General features: G+C 37.3%; 1 protein-coding gene across 1 annotated transcript; it reads left to right on the top strand.

Moving 5' to 3' along the window:
- The first annotated feature begins 20111 nt into the window (after positions 1 to 20111).
- On the top strand, positions 20112 to 21056 carry LOC123328298 (olfactory receptor 4F3/4F16/4F29-like). The gene has a single exon (XM_044925530.1). It carries the CDS (start codon positions 20121 to 20123, stop codon positions 21054 to 21056), a length of 936 nt encoding a protein of 311 aa, XP_044781465.1. The 5' UTR covers positions 20112 to 20120.
- Positions 21057 to 21492: the final 436 nt, after the last annotated feature.

The following is a 21492-nucleotide window of genomic DNA, read 5'->3' on the forward strand; positions in this document are numbered from 1 at the left end:
CTAAAAATATAAACAATAAAAATTCTTACATAAAAGATGTCAAATAAGTAGCATGAGCATAGAATTTTTGAGGCATAAAAGATACCCATGAGTTGGAGTGATCAGGGCTGTTTTCAGAAAGAAATCAAGATCTGTGATACAGTTTAAGATATGGATATAATTTATTTTGATATATAAATTCATATCTGCCTCTTAAAAAATTACTGAGATGTGATCAGAGAATATCTGCCAGTCTGAGGCATTGTTTAATAAACTAGCTACAAAAATAATCATAACAAACTGAAATAAAGTAAAAACAGTAGCTACCATGGGTAAGATATAACAATCATATCTTTACAGACACTATCTTGTTTGATATTCACAAAAACCATAAAAGTTACTATCAACTCCTTTTCACAGTGAAGGAAATTGAGACCACAAAGGAGAAAGCCATAGGTTAGTACAGTAAGTGGTGGAACTAGTATTAATTCTCTAGTCTTCCTCTTAACCAGTACTATTCTCATGACTTTCTGATTATTTAACATACCTTACTCCCTTTCTGGATACCTTGTGTTTTACTCTTAGCATCCTAGGCAGATCATCAGCGAGAGAGATGGAAGCTTTGTCCTTAAGTATTTACAAGCATTTGAGTTTCTTAAGCTGTTTCAAACACATTCATAAATTCATCGTGGTTATTGAAATTACCATTGTAGAAAAAGGCAAATCTGTGTAACACCTGCATCTCAGAGCTCCTGGTTGAGTTCCCAGACTGCAGTTCTCCTCATCCACATGAACTCTTTTAGTTTCCCATAGAGGAGACTCTGCTCATATGTGCACCCTCATTAACAGAGAAAACAAAGCTGCTCAGTGTCCACACTAAGAAATAAAGCCCAGCATTACACTGAGTCAAATTCTATTCCCACTTAAAAACTGCCTCCTGCGTTTTCCAATTCCCTTTCTTGAATCTCAATCTTGGATAACAATGAATAAAAAGAAAAAAAAAGTAACTTCAGTTTCTGATGGCATATGCTTTTTCCTCTCATTTGTATTAATTCTTGCTCATTAAGCTCAACTGAAGCTGCTTGTACAAGGTAGCAATTAATTGATGTCTTTACAAAGTGATCCTGTCACCAAAAATGTCTTTTCAGTACTGGCCTCTGGGGACTTCAACATCGTACACCAGTATCCTCAAGCTACTTCTATGTTTGTCACCAACCTACTCATATAAAGACCTAACAAGACCTAACTCTGTTACCAAAGAGTTAACCACCTTCAACTTTCCTTGGTTAAAACTAGCATTGCTTCATGTACAAATAGCTGTAAAATGCTATTATTATGAAAGATATGACTAATTAGCACACAGGAGAGTCCTGACCAAATAATACTGCAGAGACTTTGGACTGCCAATATGAGTTCATTTAATCAAGGGAATTGTCACCCAGAATCCTGACACACCAGCAGAGGAAGGTATGGGTTAGTCACAAAATGAAAGAAAAAGAGATCAGAAAAAGTTTTACCAGCTTTACAACAAATGCTAAAGGAACTTCTCTATGTGGGAAACACAAGAGAAGAAAAAGACCTCCAAAAACAAACCCAAAATAATTAAGAAAATGGTAAAAGAAACATACATATTGATAATCACCTTAAATGTAAATGGATTAAATGCTCCAACCAAGACAGACTGACTGAATGGGTACAAAAACAAGACCCGTATCTCTGCTGTCTACTGGAGACCCATTTCAGACCTAGGGATAAATACAGACAAAAAGTGAGGGAGTGGAAAAATATATTCCATGACAATGGAAATCAAAAAAAAGCTGGAGTAGCAATACTTATATAAGACAAAATAGACTTTAAAATAAAAAGACTGAATTCAATCATTTAATAAAATCTTTATAAATTAAAAAAGATAAAATTTTATTAAAATTAAAAAAAATTCTTATACTTGGACCTTTTCAAATGTTGTGATCTGAACTCTTTGAATTATATGCATCAGAATTCAATAAAAGCAAACTTAAATAACCTATAAAAAAAGAAATTTAGAGTTTCAGATTTATGAGGAAAAGATTTAAAAATCTTTTGTGTGTATGTGTGTGTGTGTATATATATATATATATGAATATACTTGATATATTGAACTGCATTCTTAAAAATGGCTGAGGTGGTAAATTTTATGTTTTTTAAACACAATTAAAATTTTAAAAATATATTTAAAAAGGAGCTTATTGACTCAGCTTATTGGGATGTCCAGTAGTGGAGCCAGCCTCAGGGACTCCAGGGAGTCACTTACTTGCACACTTTTAGATTTTGCTTTGCCATTTACTCCATTTCTCTTGTTCCTTTCTCCTTTTTTTTTTTTTTTCCCTCTCTCTTCCTTCTCTATTGACTATCTCTTTGCGAGGATGCTAAGTCGCTTCAGTTGTGTCCTACTCTTTGCAGCTATGTGGACTGTAACCTGTCAGCCTCCTCTGTCCATGGATTCTCCAGGCAAGAATACTGCAGTGGGTTGCATTGCCTCCTCCAGGGGATCTTCCTGACCTAAGAATTGAACCCACATGTCCTATGTCTCCTATATTGATAGGTGGGTTCTTTACCATTAGCGTCATCTGGGAAACCCATTTATCTCTTTACATTGATCTTATTTTCCTGTGCGGCACATGGACTTTTTTGTGCATGATGTGGAGAGAAAGAAGAGGCTGCAAATAACTCAAAGTTTAAGTCATTCTAGCAGGGTGACCCTGTAGAAAAGGGAAAATTATTCTTTCCTAGCATCTATAATGAAACACAGTGAGAGAATCTTAATTGTCATTGTTTTGGCTCCATGCCAGGGCACTCATGGGCTAGGTCTGGACACGTGCCCACCCTAGCTGCAGGGGCCAAGGTTATCTGGTTCACAACCTTTAGAGAACTGTGTGAATTTGAGGAGGAAAATTTCCCAAATGTGGAATGTGGGGTAAAGCCATCAGTGGAAGGAGAGAAGTGATTTAGGGCAGCCAAAAAGTTTTCACATATGACTTTTCTTATTTGAAATAGAAGTTAATAACCACTGCTGTTGTGTTCTTCCTCCCCATCCTCACAGGTAAATTACTAGTTCTAAAATATTGATTTACCAGTCCCTCACACATGTTAAAGACATTAACTCCTATATCATATTTGTGTTCAAAATGCTTCCCCTAATTTGTTATTTTCTTTTAAATTTTGCTTATTATATTCTGCAACATTAAAGTTGTACTTTTCATGATTCTAACTCCATTGAGCTTTTAAATTGTGACTTCATAGTTTTATTCTCAGGAAGTCCTTTTCCATTCCAATACCTAATGAATATTCATGAACATGTATTTCTGAAATATTTATCCACCTGAAATATAATAGGAGAGGATCTAAATTTTTCAGATTTGCTTATTAATTTTTTAAGCACCATTCAGTGGAATAATCATTTCCTTTCTGGTTTGTAGCAATTTATACTACATTATTATATAAAATATAGTCTTTGTCTCTCAGACCCGCATGTAGCATGTCTTTGGACATTTTCTCTTGGATGCTTCATACGTCTTTTGGCTGAACAGATTCAAAACAGTATTCATTATCATCACTGAAGACCATGCCCTCCACTATCATCTATTCAGTCTTAAAAATAAGAAACCCAGGAGTGATTCTTTCACTCTCACCTTCTTCCTCTCCCTCTTCCATTCTTTCTCTCTTTTTCTCTCAATTTGTTACTCATGGAGCAAACGTCTTGTGCCTACTAAGTGCTAGGTGTTATTGTAGGCTTTTGGGATGAATCAGTAAATAATGGAACAGTTTGTTTTGTTGTGAAGCTTATATTCTAGTGGAGCTATCCAGACAATAAGTAATAAGCAAAACAAACAAATTTTGTAGTAAGTTGAGAAGAAATAAGTACAGTAGTAATATAATAGGGTAGAAGGCAATGGCACCCCACTCCAGTACTCTTACCTGGCAAATCCCATGGATGGAGGAGCCTGGTGGGCTGCAGTCCATGGGTTTGCTGGGAGTCGGACACGACCTAGCGACTTCACTTTCACTTTTCACTTTCATTCATTGGAGAAGGAAATGGCAACCTACTCCAGTGTTCTTGCCTGGAGAATGCTGGGGATAGGGGAGCCTGGTGGGTTGCCATCTCTGGGGTCGCACAGAGTTGGACACAACTGAAGCGACTTAGCAGCAGCAGCAGCAGGTTAAGATGAATCTGAGACATCAGACTGAGGGGAGGGAGTTGCATTTCCTTAGAAGGGTGGATTAAGTAGGGATCATTGGGAGGTGTCATTGAGCAAAGACTTGATACAGATGAGTGAGTTAGTAGTGCAGATATCATAGGGAAAGGCACCCACCCCATCAGATATATAGCCAGTAAAAGGCTGGTGTTCTCAGGAAAGATCAAGATGTCTACTGTGTCTTTGTTAGTATAAAAAAGTGGGAGAATAGTGAACTATTCAAGGAGGCAAAGGGAAGCAAATATAGGGGGGGTTCTGTAGACCACTGTAAAGAATTTGGCTTTTACTGTAAGGAAGATGGGGGCCTCTGGAGGGTTCTGAGAAGAGAGGTAATATGATATCACTTACATTTACAATTATTTTTATGTCTGGTTGTCCTGCCAAGAATAGCTTAGGAAAGGGTGGTGCAGTGGAGTCAGCAGTGATAAGTTAGGAGTCTATTGCAGAATTTAAGGGAAGAGACAGATGGTGGCTTGGGTAGCAGTACAGATGCTAAGATGCTAGTGGTGAGATTTTGAAGGGTTGATGTTTAGTCACTAAGTCATGTGCAACTCATTTGTGACCCCATGGGCTGTAGCCCACCATGGTCCTCTGTCCAAGGATTTCTTAGGCAAGAAGAGTGGAGAAGGTTGTCATTTCCTTCTCCAGGAGATCTTTCCCACCCCAGGATTGAACCTCAGGATCTCCTGCATTGGCAGGTGGATTCTTTGCTACTGAGCCACCAGGGAAGTCCCTTTGAAGGGTTAACAAATAGGATTTTTAATTGAAGGAATAGTGGATGTAAGAGAAATGATTCCAAGTTTTTTGACTTAAGCAACTGCAAGGATGAATTTGTCATCATTCAAGACGAAGGGGTAGGTAAGAAAAAAGCTCAATTTAGTACTCTTTTCATCTAATATGTTTATAGTATGTGCAAGTGAAAATGTAAAGTAGGCATCTGAATAAACAAGTCTCATTTACCTGGTAGAAATCTAAGAGACTGACACACAAATGTTATTTAAAGATGTGATACTAGGTGAGACAACCTAAAGCATGAATATAGATAGAAAAGACACGAAGTTAAAGACATGAGCCCTGATATCCTCTAACATTAAGAGTTCAGAGAGAATATGAATAATAATAATAAGACCAAGAAGGAGCTATTATAGGGTACATATAAGAAGATTGTGTAGTGCCTGGGAAACCAAATAAAGAAAATATGAAGATTGGAATAAATCAGATCAGATCAGATCAGTCACTCAGTCGTGTCCGACTCTTTGCGACCCCATGAATCGCAGCACACCAGGCCTCCCTGTCCAACACCAACTCCCAGAGTTCACTCAGACTCACGTCCATTGAGTCAGTTATGCCATCCAGCCATCTCATCCTCTCTCGTCCCCTTCTCCTCTTGCCCCCAATCCCTCCCGGCATCAGAGTCTTTTCCAATGAGTCAACTCTTCGCATGAGGTGGCCAAAGTACTGGAGTTGCAGCTTTAGCACCATTCCTTCCAAAGAACACCCAGGGCTGATCTCCTTCAGAATGGACTGGTTGGATCTCCTTGAAGTCCAAGGGATTCTCAAGAGTCTTCTCCAACACAACAGTTCAAAAGCATCAATTCTTTGGCACTCAGCCTTCTTCACATCCAACTCTCACATCCATACATGACCACAGGAAAAACCATAGCCTTGACTAGACGGACCTTGTTGGCAAAGTAATGTCTCTGCTTTTGAATATGCTATCTAGGTTGGTCATAACTTTCCTTCCAAGGAGTAAGTGTCTTTTAATTTCATGGCTGCAGTCACCATCTGTAGTGATTTTGGAGCCCAGAAAAATAAAGTCTGACACTGTTTCCACTGTTTTGCCATCTATTTCCCATGAAGTGATGGGACCAGATGCCATGATCTTCGTTTTCTGAATGTTGAGCTTTAAGCCAACTTTTTCACTCTCTTCTTTCACTTTCATCAAAAGGCTTTTGAGTTCCTCTTCACTTTCTGCCATAAGGGTGGTGTCATCTGCATATCTGAGGTTATTGATATTTCTCCCGGCAATCTTGATTCCAGCTTGTGTTTCTTCCAGTCCAGCATTTCTCATGATGTACTCTGCATATAAGTTAAATAAGCAGGGTGACAATATACAGCCTTGATGTACTCCTTTTCCTATTTGGAACCAGTCTGTTGTTCCATGTCCAGTTCTAACTGTTGCTTCCTGACCTGCATACAAATTTCTCAAGAGGCAGGTCAGGTGGTCTGGTATTTCCATCTCTTTCAGAATTTTCCACAGTTTATTGTGATCTACACAGTCAAAGGCTTTGGCACAGTCAATAAAGCAGAAATAGATGTTTTTCTGGAACTTTCTTTTTTTTCCCACGATCCAGCGGATGTTGGCAATTTGATCTCTGGTTCCTCTGCCTTTTCTAAAACCAGCTTGAACATCTGGAAGTTCACGGTTCACATATTGCTGAAGCCTGGCTTGGAGAATTTTGAGCATTACTTTACTAGCGTGTGAGATGAGTGCAATTGTGCGGTAGTTTGAGCACTCTTTGGCATTGCCTTTCTTTGGGATTGGAATGAAAACTGACCTTTTCCAGTCCTGTGGCCACTGCTGAGTTTTCCAAATTTGCTGGCATATATACCTGGGTTTAAAAATGGGACTAAGAGTAAATCATTAGATTTAAATATGGAGATAATGAGATAGTGGAAAAACAAGTGTTATGGGAAATTTTTCATTGAAATGGATTATTTGAGAGAATGCAAAAGAAGAATTAGACAAAGAGAGCAGAGACAACTCTTTTGAGGAATTTTACTGTAAAGGTTTTTAGAGAAATGGAAGTAGCAGAAAGGAAAGTCATATCAAAAATTTTAGTAAGACAGCAGCTGTAGCACATGGTGAAAGCCATGGGGATACAGTAAAGAGGGAAACATGGCTGATGGTGAACAGAGATGGAAAAGCTGGAGTAGTTCCTATATGCACAAGAGAGAAGGGTTGTATTGAGTGAAGCAGAGTTTGGTTAGATCCTAATTCCTTTGGCTTAGAAAGAAGACAAGAAACTTATTATTTGCCATCCTAAGCTAGAATCCTGTATCTATTTTCAGAAGTGGTGTGGCAGCTAATTATCTTTGTTATAGTTGTTGCTTTTGCCTGATAATTTGATTTTGCTTTATAAAACAATGTGCATCATTGTACCTTTATTCTGGTGGAGGAGGTATGCTGTAGAGAAGAACAAGAAAGAATATTTTTGGTTACGGTTTTAAAGATGAAGCTAAGCTTTATTGACTGTATAATTTGGCTTAATACATAGATTGAAATTATGCTATGAAAACCTTGCTCTGCAGTGCTGTTCTGAGGACTCAATAAAATGATATGCTGTAAAGTTTAAAAAAAAAAAAAAGAAAACTTTGACACTGAACAATGGGTTCAACAAACTTTTTACAGATTAAGATTTTTTTAAATATAAAAACACAATAATCCAAAACAACAAGAAGACTGATGAGCTGTCAATGGACACAAATCATTCTTCCTTCTCAACATCTGGAATTGAAATTGGTTAACCTCCCCAGCCTCTGATCCTGCCCTGACAGTCAGAGTTCATTTCCATCCTGTGTGGAATGTGATCCCTTGATATGTTAAAAAGATGCTTCATTCTACTAACATTTCTTAATAATTGGAAATGTGTTTTATGTGACATAAATTATCAGTGCTTATCAAAAAAAATGATATGCGAAAGGACTTGTTTCCAAAGTCACTTTATTTTCATATTTTAAAATGTTACTTTTTAAGAGAATGCTCAAAAATTTTGTCCTCAGGTCTTTAAAAATATTTTTCTGTGTTTTTCACATTCTTAAGATAAGTATGTACTACTGAAATTATCATAAAATAATTAAAAATGGGAAAGGTCACTTTAAATTTTGCTGTGCAATGCATATTCAGACACCATAAAATAAAGATTCAAAATAGTTCTAGAGTATGGCAGAAATTCTCTTTGTCATAAGAAAATGATAAACCTCTTATTTCCTCTCATTAACAGCTTCTTTGCTTGAACTATACTAGGAAAAACATCATAGGTGATAACTCCCCAGGCCAAGTGATTTCAGTCTCAGTAGCATCACTTGGTCACTGTCCTCTGGGGCTGTAATTAGCTTCCACTCTTACTGTGACATCATTTTATACACAGAAGTGTTTGTGTCTATAATGATCCTGAGTAGGATCTGGTTGATTTTTGGATGGAGATATCTGAATCTTTTGCAGATCTCTTGGTTCCTTTGGCAAAACAGGTAGGTGAGGGTTATTTAAGTAGTATGAAAATCAGAGAGCAAAGTTTCCTATGTTCTAAATTTAGAGATGATTTTGGTGATGTGATTAAAATGTTCTCAAGTCAGATCTGCTTTATTACAGCAGCCTCTTCATTGGGCTTCTTCTCTTTTTTTGTCCCTTCATTCCAGTTTATCTGTCATTTGACAAATCAATCAATTTTTTTTTTTTGAGCTCTGGTCTCATCATTAATTCCTTGCTTCTAAGTCTTGCTCATCTCCATTAACTATACTCCACCATCTTAAGTTCAAACTTAAAGTCACGTAAAACTAGTCTCAACTTTCTTATTTTCCACTGTTCTCTTAATGTCCATTCAGCAGACAACTTGCATTCTTCACAGCTATCCCAGAGCACTTTGAACTTGTCATTTCTCGTAGTGGAGCATCTGCTTGAAATGATTGTTCAAACTCTATCTTCATGTATCATAATATTTACTAGTCATAAAAATTCTTCAGTGCTCTATTTCCCACTTTGTCTTCTCTGATCACCATTACTGTGGTTTTCTCCTTCCACTTTATTCAGGTATTTCTAAGTCTGTAACAGTCATCTTACTGGGCCTAATAGATTTATGTAAAATGTTAGATAGGCATTGTCTTTCTAAACAAATAACACAGGATGGTCAGTAAACATATAAATAAGAAGGGATGGTAGAACAGGAATTAAGAGATCTAGGATTACATTCGTTTGAGTTGCCATCTGCATCCATAACATTGCTTGATATGCATATAAACTGTCTTTGTATTTTCCACTTGTACAGGGTTGCCAACAGCTATGGCTAAATGATGTCAAGTGAATGTTGGAAAAGATGGCAGTTTAGCAGCAAAATTCTTATTTCCTGAGGGGCACATATCTGTGGGTTTGCTTCTTCCTTCTAAGCAAATTTATGTGAATTCTTATATGATCGAGCACAACCTTTGAAAAATTCCAAGAAGTGTCCCCTCCCCAATATAGATGCAAATGAACCAGTGTTATCTGAGGTGGTCAGAAAAGGCTTCAAAATAGTTTTTATGAGAATTTATTCATAGTTTTGGCTGTAGGGAGAGGAGTGTTGGGGAAATGGTACAGTCCGACATTATGTCTCAGAGCATAAACTTCTTACAAAACAAGCCCTTTGTTTTCACTTAGGAGTTCTTGGGAAATATTCCTCATAGAACCTTTAAAGCTACAGGAGACCAGTATAGACATGAAAACCTGACTTGACACTGGCTCCACTTAATCATCTTACACTAACAAACTCAGAAGTAAAGTTTTTTTTTTAATATTTGGAAAAGTTAGCTGGTAAAGAATCTGCCTGCAATGCAGGAGACCTGGATTCAATCCCTGGGTTGGGAAGATTCCCCTGGAGAAGGGAATGGCTACCTACTCCAGTATTCTGGCCTGGAGAATTCCATGGATTGTATAGTTCCTGGGGTCCAAAGAGTCAGACATGACTGAGTGACTTTCACTTGAATACTTGGAACTTAGAACTGGGACATATAGCTAGATGGTCCTTATATTGTATTCAGTTCAGTTCAGTTCAGTCGCTCAGTTGTGTCCAACTCTTTGCGACCCTGTGGACTGAAGTGTGCCAGGCCTCCCTGTCCATCACCAACTCCCAGAGTTTACTCATACTCATGTCCATTGAGTCGGTGATGCCATCCTACCGTCTCATCCTCTGTCGTCCCTTTTTCCTTCCACCTTCAATCTTTCCCAGCATCAGGGCCTTTTCAAATGAGTCAGTTCTTCACATCAGGTGGCCAAAGTACTGGAGTTTCAGCTTCAGCATCCGTCCTTCCAATGAACACCCAGGACTGATTTCCTTTAGGATGGACTGATTGGATCTCCTTGCAGTCCAAGGGACTCTCAAGAGTCTTCTCCAACACCACAGTTCAAATCATCAATTCTTCGGCACTCAGCTTTCTTTAAGTCGAACTCTCACATCCATACATGACTACTGGAAAAACCATAGCTTTGACTAGATGGACCTTTGTTGGCAAAGTAATGTCTCTGCTTTTTAGTATGTTGTCTAGGTTGGTCATAACTTTTCTTCCAAGGAGCAAGTGTCTTTTAATTTCTTGGCTTCAGTCACCATCTGCAGTGCTTTTGGAGCCCAGAAAAATAAAGTCAGCCACTGTTTCCACTGTTTCCCCATCTATTTCCCATGAAGTGATGGGACCAGATGCCATGATCTTCGTTTTCTGAATGTTGAGCTTTAAGCCAACTTTTTCACTCTCCTCTTTCACTTTAATCAAGAGACTCTTTAGTTCTTCTTCACTTTCTGCCATAAGGGTGGTGTCATCTGCATATCTAAGGTATTGATATTTCTCCCAGCAATCTTGATTCCAGCTTGTGCTTCTGCCAGCCCAGCATTTCTCATGATGTACTTGGCATATAAGTTAAATAAGCAGGGTGACAATAGATAACCTTGACATACTCCTTTTCCTATTTGGAACCAGTCTGTTGTTCCATGTTCAGTTCTAACTGTTGCTTCCTGACCTGCATACAGATTTCTCAGGAGGCGGTCATGTGGTCTGGTATTCCCATCTCTTTAAGAATTTTCTACAGTTCAGGGTGATCAACACAGTCAAAGGCTTTGGCATAGTCAATAAAGCAGAAATAGATGTTTTTCTGGAACTCTCTTGCTTTTTTGATGGTCCAGTGGATGTTGGCAATTTGATCCCTGGTTCCTCTGCCTTTTCTAAATCCATCTTCAACATCTGGAGGTTCATGGTTCACCTACTGTTGAAGCCTGTCTTGGAGAACTTTGAGCATTACTTCACTAGCGTGTGAAATGAGTGCAATTGTGTGGTAGTTTGAACATTCTTTGACATTGCCTTTCTTTGGGATTAGACTGGAAACTGACCTTTTCCAGTCCTGTGGCCACTGCTGAGTTTCCAGATTTGCTGGCATATTGAGTGCAGCACTTTCACAGAACCATGTTTTACTACCACTTACTGTGCTCCCACTTATTATGGTAGGTACTGCATTACATATATTTTATGCATATCATACCAACTAGTTCCCACCATGCCCTACAAGGTAGATATTGTGAGGAAACAGAGTCGGAGAGGTTAAGTAACTTTTCCATGCTCACATAGCAAGTGAGTAGTGTAATCTGGATTTAAAAACAGTCCTGATAGAAACCCAAGCTACTCATAGCTGTACTGTAGTCATCTCAAATCAGATAGCAGTTGTGATTCACATTTGTGTTGCATTGTAAAACATGATCTTTCTATTCATTATTACATGTGATATTCACAGAAATTGTGTGAGCCTGGCTAGGCAAGCACTGAAGGAGTTTGCCTTTTCAAACTGAATCACTTGCTTAGTGGTGGGAGCCAGATATTTACTTTTATTTCTACTCTGGTACTCGTGGTGAAGAACCTGCTTGCCAATGCAGTAGACATGAGAGATGCAGGTTCGATTTCTGGGTTGGGAAGATCCCCTGGAGAAGAAATGGCAATCCACTCCAGTATTCTTGCCTGAAGAATTCCGTGGACAGAAGAGCCTGATGGGCTACAGTCCATGGGGTCAAAGAGTTGGACATGACTGAGTGACTTTCACTCACTCACTCTCTCCTTTTATACTCTCCTGTTTTTTAACTCTTCTTTTTTATCATCATATTGCATATCTCTCCTAATTTCTCCCTTTCTGTGTCTTTCTCTCTTTTATTTTTTTTCCTATTTTCTTTGTTCTCTATTCTCTCCATCTCTCAGATTATTGCCAAACTTCATGAAATTGAGTGTTGTAAATTCAGAGAAAAGTTTCCTCCTATTCCAAAGCAAGATATGTTATAGAGTGTGGGTGCCTCTAGATGGAGACTGTTAGTTGTGGTTGCTCTCTATTTTGAGATGAGAAACATTCTCTGCATTTGGAATTTATTTGAAAAGATGATGGAGAGAGGAGAACAGCAGAGTGATGGCTTCTGGAGTGTGTAGGGGTTACTAACCAACCTCTCATTCTGAAAAAATACACTCACTTTCACACCTAGTTATAGACTTTAGGTGATATGCAATTGAAAATTTTAAGGAATTATGGTTAATAGCAATAGATCCACAGGTTACAGACCAAGGTGTTAGCATTCATATTTAAAAAGACACCATATTACATCCTCTTCCTGAAATCCTTTACCTGTCTAGATGATACTAGTCCTTCCTTTGATTTTCTATTGTTCTTTTCCCCTCACACATTTGAAAAACATTTTTCTCTACTGTTTGTATGGCACATATTGTATATTTACTTATATTGTAGCTATTATGTGTGCAATTTATGTCTTTCCAATGGATTTATAGAGTTTGTGACTTACAGAAGCTAGGAAAAATCACCCAGACTATTTATGGCCTGGAACTGCCAATAAAAACTTTATGAAATAATTAAAATTTTTATTAACTTTTGAGGAGAGTAAACATAGAGATGCAGATATGATATTGTGATAATATATATTCTTTTAAATATTTTCTTATTGTTGTGTCAATCAAATAAGCAACAATATTAGAAGAGTGAGCACACAGTCTGGTAGTAATGAATAATCCTATTTCTGTATACAGTTTATTTCTAACATTCAATGGGTCACCTTTCTGGTATTTAGTTATTATAGTTATGCAAAATAATTTATTGCCTATCATAGGGTGTTTGTGTAGATACTGGTGTTGTCAGTTTTAAGTCAAGAAATTACATTTTTAATTTTGATTTTTTTGCTTTTTTTCTTAGGCTGTCTTCTAAGGATCAATAATTTCTGGATCAGGAATCCAGATGCCTGGGTTCTTGTCTGCAGTTCTGTGAACTGAACAATTCATTTTTCATTTTTAAAACTTTATTTTTATTTAAGGATAGTTGCTTTACAGTATTTTGTTGGTTTCTGCCAAACATATACATGGTTTTTATTTTTGAGTCTTAGGTTTTTCATCTGAATAATGGTAAATCTGGATTGGACCATCTCTTAGATCAAAATATTGGTAAGAATCCACTGGTTTTCTTAAGCCTTACCACACAGAAGTCTTCATGGTTTTTCATCAGTTGCTGAATATTTCTGGCTCTTTCCCCAGTATTTCAGTCATTCTTTCACAAATTTTTACCTCACTGGCCCTTTTCATTCCATTTCTTTCCCATAATGAACAGACTATGTTGTTGTCAGTTCCCTGGCCCAGACTCAGAGATTTCTGATGCCTGAAAAGATTGATACTATAGAAAGTGGGTATCTTGAGATTATAGACTGTAGTATCAGGAAGTTATGGCAAATTCATTTGGTTTAATTGACTATAGAGAGACTGAGTTCTGTAGTGGTGAGTCGGAATTGGGGTCAGATCACAGTGAGAGCTTCTGCAAGTTTTGGCGGAGAGGGATATTTTAAGATCAATGAGAACATCAACTTGACATGCACAATTTTTTTTTGAGAATATTCTTTAAATTTCTGGAACTGTGTCTACAAAAGAAGAATGTTATTAAATCTTTTCTTCTGCATCCCAGCATCTTCTAAAGGAACAAAAGTTCATGAACTGTTTTCAGGGCTCACCTTCTACCAGAAATTCATTATGGTGGGTATTTGGACACAGAGCAATGGACTCTTCTCTCCCCACTCCATGTCCTCTCCCCCAAAACACACAAACATACTTAAAGCTTAAAAAGCACTAACTCTTTAGTATTACACTTGGGTGTATGTGCTCAAGCCAAAGAGATGATTCTGGTGCCCTCCTATAATGTTACTAAGGTTTTGGCATTCTTCTCATTTCAGAAATAAACTAAAAACATAAAAGTATAAATGATCTTGGATAGAATGTGGTTACCAGAGGGGCTGGAGGAAGGGGAAAAAGGAGTTATTGTTTAATGGGTTTAGAGTTTCAGATTTGCAAGATGAAAAAGTTCTGAAGACCTGTTACACAACAGTCTGAGTATGCTTAATACTACTGAGCTATTGTCTTAAAAAGGATTAATATGCATTCTTTTTAATAGCTAAGTAATATTCCATTGTGTACAGGTACCACAGCTTTCATATCCATTCGTCTGCTGATGGACGTCTAGGGTGCTCCCATGTCCTAGCTATTGTAAACAGTGCTGCGATGAACATTGGGGTACAAGAGTCTCTTTCAATTCTGGTTTCCTCAGTGTGTATGCCCAGCAGTGGGAATGCTGGGTCATAAGGCATTTCTATTTCCAGTTTTTAAAGGCATCTCCACACTGTTCTCCAAAGTGGCTGTAATAGTTTGCATTCCCACCAACAGTGTAAGAGGGTTCCCTTTTCTCCACACCTTCTCCAGCATTTATTGTTTGTAGACTTTTTGATAGCAGCCATTATGACCAGCGTGAGATGGTACCTTATTGTGGTTTTGATTTGCCTTTCTCTGATAATGAGTGATGTTGAGCATCTTTTCATGTGTTTGTTAGCCATCTGTACGTCTTCTTTGGAGAAATATCTGTTTAGTTCTTTGGCCCACTTTTTGATTGGGTCGTTTATTTTTCTGGAATTGAGCTGCAGGAGCTGGTTGCATATTTTTGAGATTAGTTGTTTTTCAGTTGCTTTGTTTGCTATTATTTTCTCACATTCTGAAGGCTGTCTTTTCACCTTGCTTATAGTTTCCTTTGTTGTGCAAAAGCTTTTAAGTTTAATTAGGTCCAATTTTTTTATTTTTGCTTTTACTTCCATTACTCTGGGAGGTGGGTCATAGAGGATCCTGCTGTGATTTATGTCACAGAGTGTTTTGCATATGTTTTCCTCTAGGAGTTTTATAGTTTCTGGTCTTACATTTAGATCTTTAATCTATTTTGAGTTTATTTTTGTGTATGGTGTTAGAAAGTGTTCTAGTTTCATTCGTTTACAAGTGGGTGACCAGTTTTCCCAGCACTGCTTGTTAAAGAGATTTTCTCCATTGTATATTCTTGCCTCCTTTGTCAAAGATAAGGTGTCCATAGGTGCATGGATTTATCTCTGGGCTTTCTATTTTGTTCCATTGATCTATATTTCTGTCTATGTGCCAGTACCATACTGTGTTGATGACTGTAGCTTTGTAGTATAGTCTGAAGTCAGGCAGGTTGATTCTTCCAGTTCCAGTCTTCTTTCTCAAGATTGCTTTGGCTATTCGAGATTTTTCTATTTTCATACAAATTGTGAAATTATTTGTTCTAGTTCTCTAAAAAATACTGTTGGTAGCTTGATAGGGATTGCATTGAATCTATAGATTACTTTGGGTAGTATACTCATTTTCACTATATTGATTCTTCCAATTCATGAACATGGTATATTTCTCCATATATTTGTGTCATCTTTGATTTCTTTCATCAGTGTTTTATCATTTTCTATATATAGGTCTTTTGTTTCTTTAGGTAGATTTATGCCTAAGTATTTTATTCTTTTCGTTGCAATGGTGAATGGAATTGTTTCCTTAGTTTCTCTTTCTGTTTTCTCATTGTTAGTGTATAGGAATTTGAATCCGTTCTAATGAGGTGGATGAAACTGGAGCCTATTATACAGAGTGAAATAAGTCAGAAAGAAAAACACCAATACAATACATTAACACATATATATGGAATTTAGAAAGATGGTAATGATGACCCTATCTGCGAGACAGCAAAAGAGACACAGATTTAAAGAGCAGACTTTTGGACTCTATGGGAGAAGGCGAGGGTGGGATGATTTGAGAGACTTGCATTGAAATATGTATATTACCGTATGTGAAATAGATCACCAGTCCAGGTTCAATGCATGAGACAGGGCGCTCAGGGCTTGTGCACTGGGATGACCCTGAGGGATGGGATGGGGACGGAGGTAAGGAGGGGGTTTCAGAATGGGGACACATGTACACTTATGGCTGATGCATGTCAATGTAAGGCAAAAACCATTACAATATTGTAAAGAAATTAGCCTCCAATTGAAATAAAGAAATTAATTTTAAAAAAGAAAAAAAAAGGATTAATGTGGTAAATTTATGTTATGTATGTTTTTTAACCACAATAAAAAAGTGGCAAGATTCAGAAGAGCAGTGAATCTGACTGACAGTATAAAAAGAATGAAGTTATATCTTCAATAAGACACATTTACTCTTTCTTTTACTATTCTTGCCTATATCTGATGTTTCATATTCCTCAGCTTTATTTATGTTAATCTCAGTCAACCCACTGTTCTATAGTTTGTTTCTTCTTAATTCATTTCCATTTCCGGTTTCAGAAAATTCTCACTCCTAGGTGATGATCCATCAATTAAGCAGTTTCCCTCCAACATTGCTCTATGAGGATAAATTATATGGAAAGAATAAATTGAAAATGATCATAAAAGAGAGAGGGGCAATGTAGGTTTATTTTTAATTTTTTAAGGAACTTCCATACTCTTTTCCATAATGGCTGAACCAATTTACATTCCCACCAACAATGAGGGTTCTTTTTCTCCACCTTCTCGTGAACACTTGTTATATGACACTTGTTATATGTTGTCTTGTTGATAATCAGCATTCTGCAGGTGTGAGGTGGTGTAATGTGGTTTGATTTATATTTCTCTGATGATTAGTGATGCCTTTTCATATGTCTGTAGGCCATCTGTATGCATTCTTTAGAAAAATATTTATTCATGTCTTCTGTCCATTTTAAAATCAGTTTCCTTCTTTGATCTTGAATGAATTCCTTGTATATTTTTGATATAGACTCCTTATTGAGTATATCATCTGAAAATATCTTCTCCCATTCAGTAGTCAGCCTTTTTGTTTTGCTGATAGTTTCCTTCAATGTGCAAAACCTTTCTAGTTTGATGTTTTTCCAATTTTTTGTTTTGCTTTTGTTTTCTTTGCTTAAGGAGACAGATCTACCTCCCTAACCCCAAAATATTGCTAAGACCAATTCTTAGAATGTGCTGCCTATTTTCTTCTGGGAGTTTTTATGGTTTCAGATATTAAATTAAGCCTTTTATCCATTTGAGGTTATTTTTGTATATAGTGTTAGAAAGTGGCCCAGTTTTATTCTTTTGCATATAGTTGTCCAGTTTTCCAGGACCATTTATTGAAGAGAGTGTCTTTTCCCCACTACATAGTCTTGTCTCCTTTATTGTAAATAGTTGACCATGTAAGTTTTATTTTGGGGGGGTGGCTCTCTATTCTGTTTCAAAGATTCATGTGTCTGTTTTTTGTGCCAGTACCATAGATTTTTTTATTTTTATAGCTTTGTAGTATAGTATCGGAGACGGCAATGGCACCCCACTCCAGTACTCTTGCCTGGAAAATCCCATGGGTGGAGGAGCCTGGTAGGCTGCAGTCCATGGGGTCGCGAAGAGTCGGACATGACTGAGCGACTTGATTTTCACTTTTCACTTTCATGCATTGGAGAAGGAAATGGCAACCCACTCCAGTGTTCTTGCCTGGAGAATCCCAGGGATGGGAGAGCCTGGTGGGCTGCTGTCTATGGGGTCGCACAGAGTTGGACACTACTGGAGAGACTAAGCAGCAGCAGCAGCAGCAGTAGCAGTATAGTATCTGGTCCCATCACTTCATGGCAAATATATGGGGAAACAGTGGAAACAGTGGCTGACTTTATTTTGGGGGGCTCTAAAATCACTGCAGATGGTGATTGCAGCCATGAAATTAAAAGACGCTTACTCCTTGGAAGGAAAGTTATGACCAACCTAGACAGCATATTAAAAAGCAGAGACATTACTTTGTCAACAAAGGTCCATCTAGTCAAGGCTATGGTTTTTCCTGTGGTCATGTATGGATGTGAGAGTTGGACTATAAAGAGGGCTGAGTGCAGAAAAACTGATGCTTTTGAACTGTGATGTTGGAGAAGACTGTTGAGAATTCCTTGGACTGCAAGGAGATTCAACCAGTCCATCCTAAGGGAAATCAGTCCTGGGTATTTTTTGCAAGGAGTGATGTTAAAGCTGAAACTCCAGTACTTTGGCCACCTGATGTGAAGAACTGACTCATTTGTAAAGACCCTGATGTTGGGAAAAATTGAAGGCAGGAGGAGAAGGGGACAACAGAGGATGAGATGGTTGGATGGCATCACCGACTCAATGGACATGAGTTTGGGTAAACTCCAGGAGTTGGTGATGGACAGGAAGGCCTGGCATGCTGCAGTTCATGGGGTTGCAAAGAGCTGGACACGACTGAGCGGCTGAACCGAACTGAGTATTTTGAAATCAGTGAGCATCACACGGCCTGCTTTATTCTTCTTGCACAAGAATGTTTTGGCTATTTGGGGTCATTTGTGTTTCCATATAAATTTTAGAATTGTTTGATCTAGGTCTGTGAAAAATATTATTTGTATTTTGGTAAAGATTGTATTGAATCTGTAGATTGCTGGGTAGTATGCACAATTTTAACAATATTTAAAAATATGCATATTTTAATAATATGTCCATCAACATAGTATATGTTTTCATTTATTTGTGTCTTCTTCAATTATTTTTTATCAATGTCATATAGTTTTCAATAAAAAAGGTTTTTCACTTCATTGGTTATGTGTATTTCTAGGTATTTTGTTCTTTTTGATGTAATTATAATTGGGATTGTTTTCTCAATTTCTCTCCCTGATTTTTTTCCTATATATAAATACAACAGATTTATGTATATTGATTTCTATATCCTGAAAACTTACTGAATTTATTTATTAGTTCTATTTTTTTGTGTGTGAAATCTATAGGGTTTTCTGTATATAGTATCATGCCACCTGCAAACAGTGGCAGTTTTATTTATTCTTTTGTTATTATTTTATTATAATTTTTTTTCTTGTCTGATTTCTATGGCATAGATTTCCAATAATATGTTGAATTAATGTGGCATTGGTGGGCACTCATCATCTTCTTCCTAATCTTAGAGCAAAAGCTTTCAGTTTTTCATCATTGAGTATTTATGTTAGTGGTGTGTTTGTTGTATATAACCTTTATTATCTTGAGGTATATTTCCTCTATACAAACTTTGTTGAGAGGTTTTTATCATAAAAGGATGTTAGATGACATGGCCTCTTGAGTTGTATGTATGTCTTCATCACCATCATCACCATCAACATCATCATTATCATGATTATTTAGCAAGTGTGAAGAATATATTATCAAATATTTGTCATTTATAATGTGAACAGTGCCACATAAGTACAAGCATACCACATTTTATTGTTCTTCACAGATACTGTGTTTCTCACAAAGTGAAGGATTGTGGCAATAATGCATAGGGCAAGTCTGTTGGTGCCATTTTCCCAACAGTATTTTCTCACTTAGTGTCTCTGTGTCACATTTTGGTAATTTTCATAATATTTCAAAATTTTTCATTATTATTATATTTGTTATGGTGATTTATAATCAGGGTTGATCTATAATCAGTGATGTTACTACTATGACTCATTAAAGGCTCAGATGACACTAGCATTTTTTTTTTTAGCAAAATATGTATTTTTAACTTAAGGTATATATATTGTTTTATACAAAGTGCTATTACATATTTAATAGACTACAATATATTTTAACAAAGCTTTCATATGCACTGGGAAACTAAAGATTCATATGACTTGATTTTCTGTAATATTTATTTTATTGCAGTGGCCTGCAACTGAACCCATCTTATCTCTGAGGTATACTTGTAATTAATGCCACTCTTATCCCTAATAATAATAACTTCTTTCATATTTTCTTAGTTCTCATTATTTCAGCAGCAGCCCTGTTGGCTGGATCGATGGATGGAGGGAATCTCTCGGTGTCTGAGTTTGTATTTCTGGGACTCACTTATTCATGGGAGTTCCAGCTGCTCCTCCTGGTGTTCTCCTCTGTGCTCTATGTGGCAAGCATGGCTGGAAACATCCTCATTGTGTTTTCTGTGACTACTGATCCTCACTTACATTCCCCCATGTACTTCCTACGGGCCAGCCTCTCCTTCATTGACTTGGGAGCCTGCTCTGTCACTTCTCCCAAGATGATCTATGACCTTTTCAGAAAATGTAAAGTCATTTCTTTTGGAGGCTGCATTGCTCAGATCTTCTTCATCCATGTCATTGGTGGGGTGGAGATGGTGCTGCTCATAGCCATGGCCTTTGACAGATATGTTGCCATATGTAAGCCTCTCCACTATCTGAGCATCATGAGCCCGAGGATGTGCATTTTGTTTCTGGCTGCTGCCTGGGCCCTTGGTGTCAGCCACTCACTGTTCCAGCTAGCATTTATTGTTAATTTGCCCTTCTGTGGTCCGAATGTATTGGACAGCTTTTACTGTGATCTTCCTCGGCTCCTCAGACTGGCCTGTACAGATACTTACAGACTTCAGTTCATGGTCACTGTCAACAGTGGGTTTATCTGTGTTAGTTCCTTCTTTATACTCCTCATCTCCTATATGTTCATCCTGTTAACTGTTTGGAAATGGTCCTCAGGTGGTTCATCCAAGGCCCTCTCCACTTTGTCAGCTCACATCACTGTGGTTATTTTGTTCTTTGGTCCAACCATGTTTGTCTATACATGGCCACACCCCAATTCCCAAATGGACAAGTTTCTTGCTCTTTCTGATGCTGTTCTCACTCCTTTTTTAAATCCAGTCATCTACACATTCAGGAATAAAGAGATGAAGGTAGCAATGAAGAGAGTTTTCAGACCATTCGTGATTTTTAGAAAGATTTCATAAATAGTGTTAGAAGGATTTTATCCTGATCATCATGTCACCTGTATCTGAAATTTTAGAATTAGCTTTTTTTGTTCATTAGAGATTAATTTGAGTGTTACCACACTCTTTAAGAATGCTCCTCTTCCTTAAAGATGATTAAGATTTAAACAAATAAAACTTTAATTCAAAACTTATGTTGATGCATATGGGATTGCACATATGTGTACTAATTATAATTATAATCATTTCTTTCTAGGTAGTTTCTTTGCCTCTCTTTTCTCTTGTAATTATAAATTTAATATTATTTCAATATATCCATGTATTTACTCATAATCTGCCTCTTAAGGTAACTTATATGCTAATTATTCAATTACCATTAAATCTAAGTAGACTGTGAAAAGATAGATATGCATGTTACAGTCTCCTGAGACTCACTGAACAGCAACAGCAGCAATAA

The sequence above is a fragment of the Bubalus bubalis genome, chromosome 11, assembly GCF_019923935.1.
Source record: "Bubalus bubalis isolate 160015118507 breed Murrah chromosome 11, NDDB_SH_1, whole genome shotgun sequence".
NCBI lineage: Eukaryota > Metazoa > Chordata > Mammalia > Artiodactyla > Bovidae > Bubalus > Bubalus bubalis.

Excerpts from the sequence above, each read along its gene's own strand:
- LOC123328298 (XM_044925530.1), top strand. The coding sequence starts at position 20,121 with ATGGATGGAGGGAATCTCTCGGTGTCTGAGTTTGTATTTCTGGGACTC.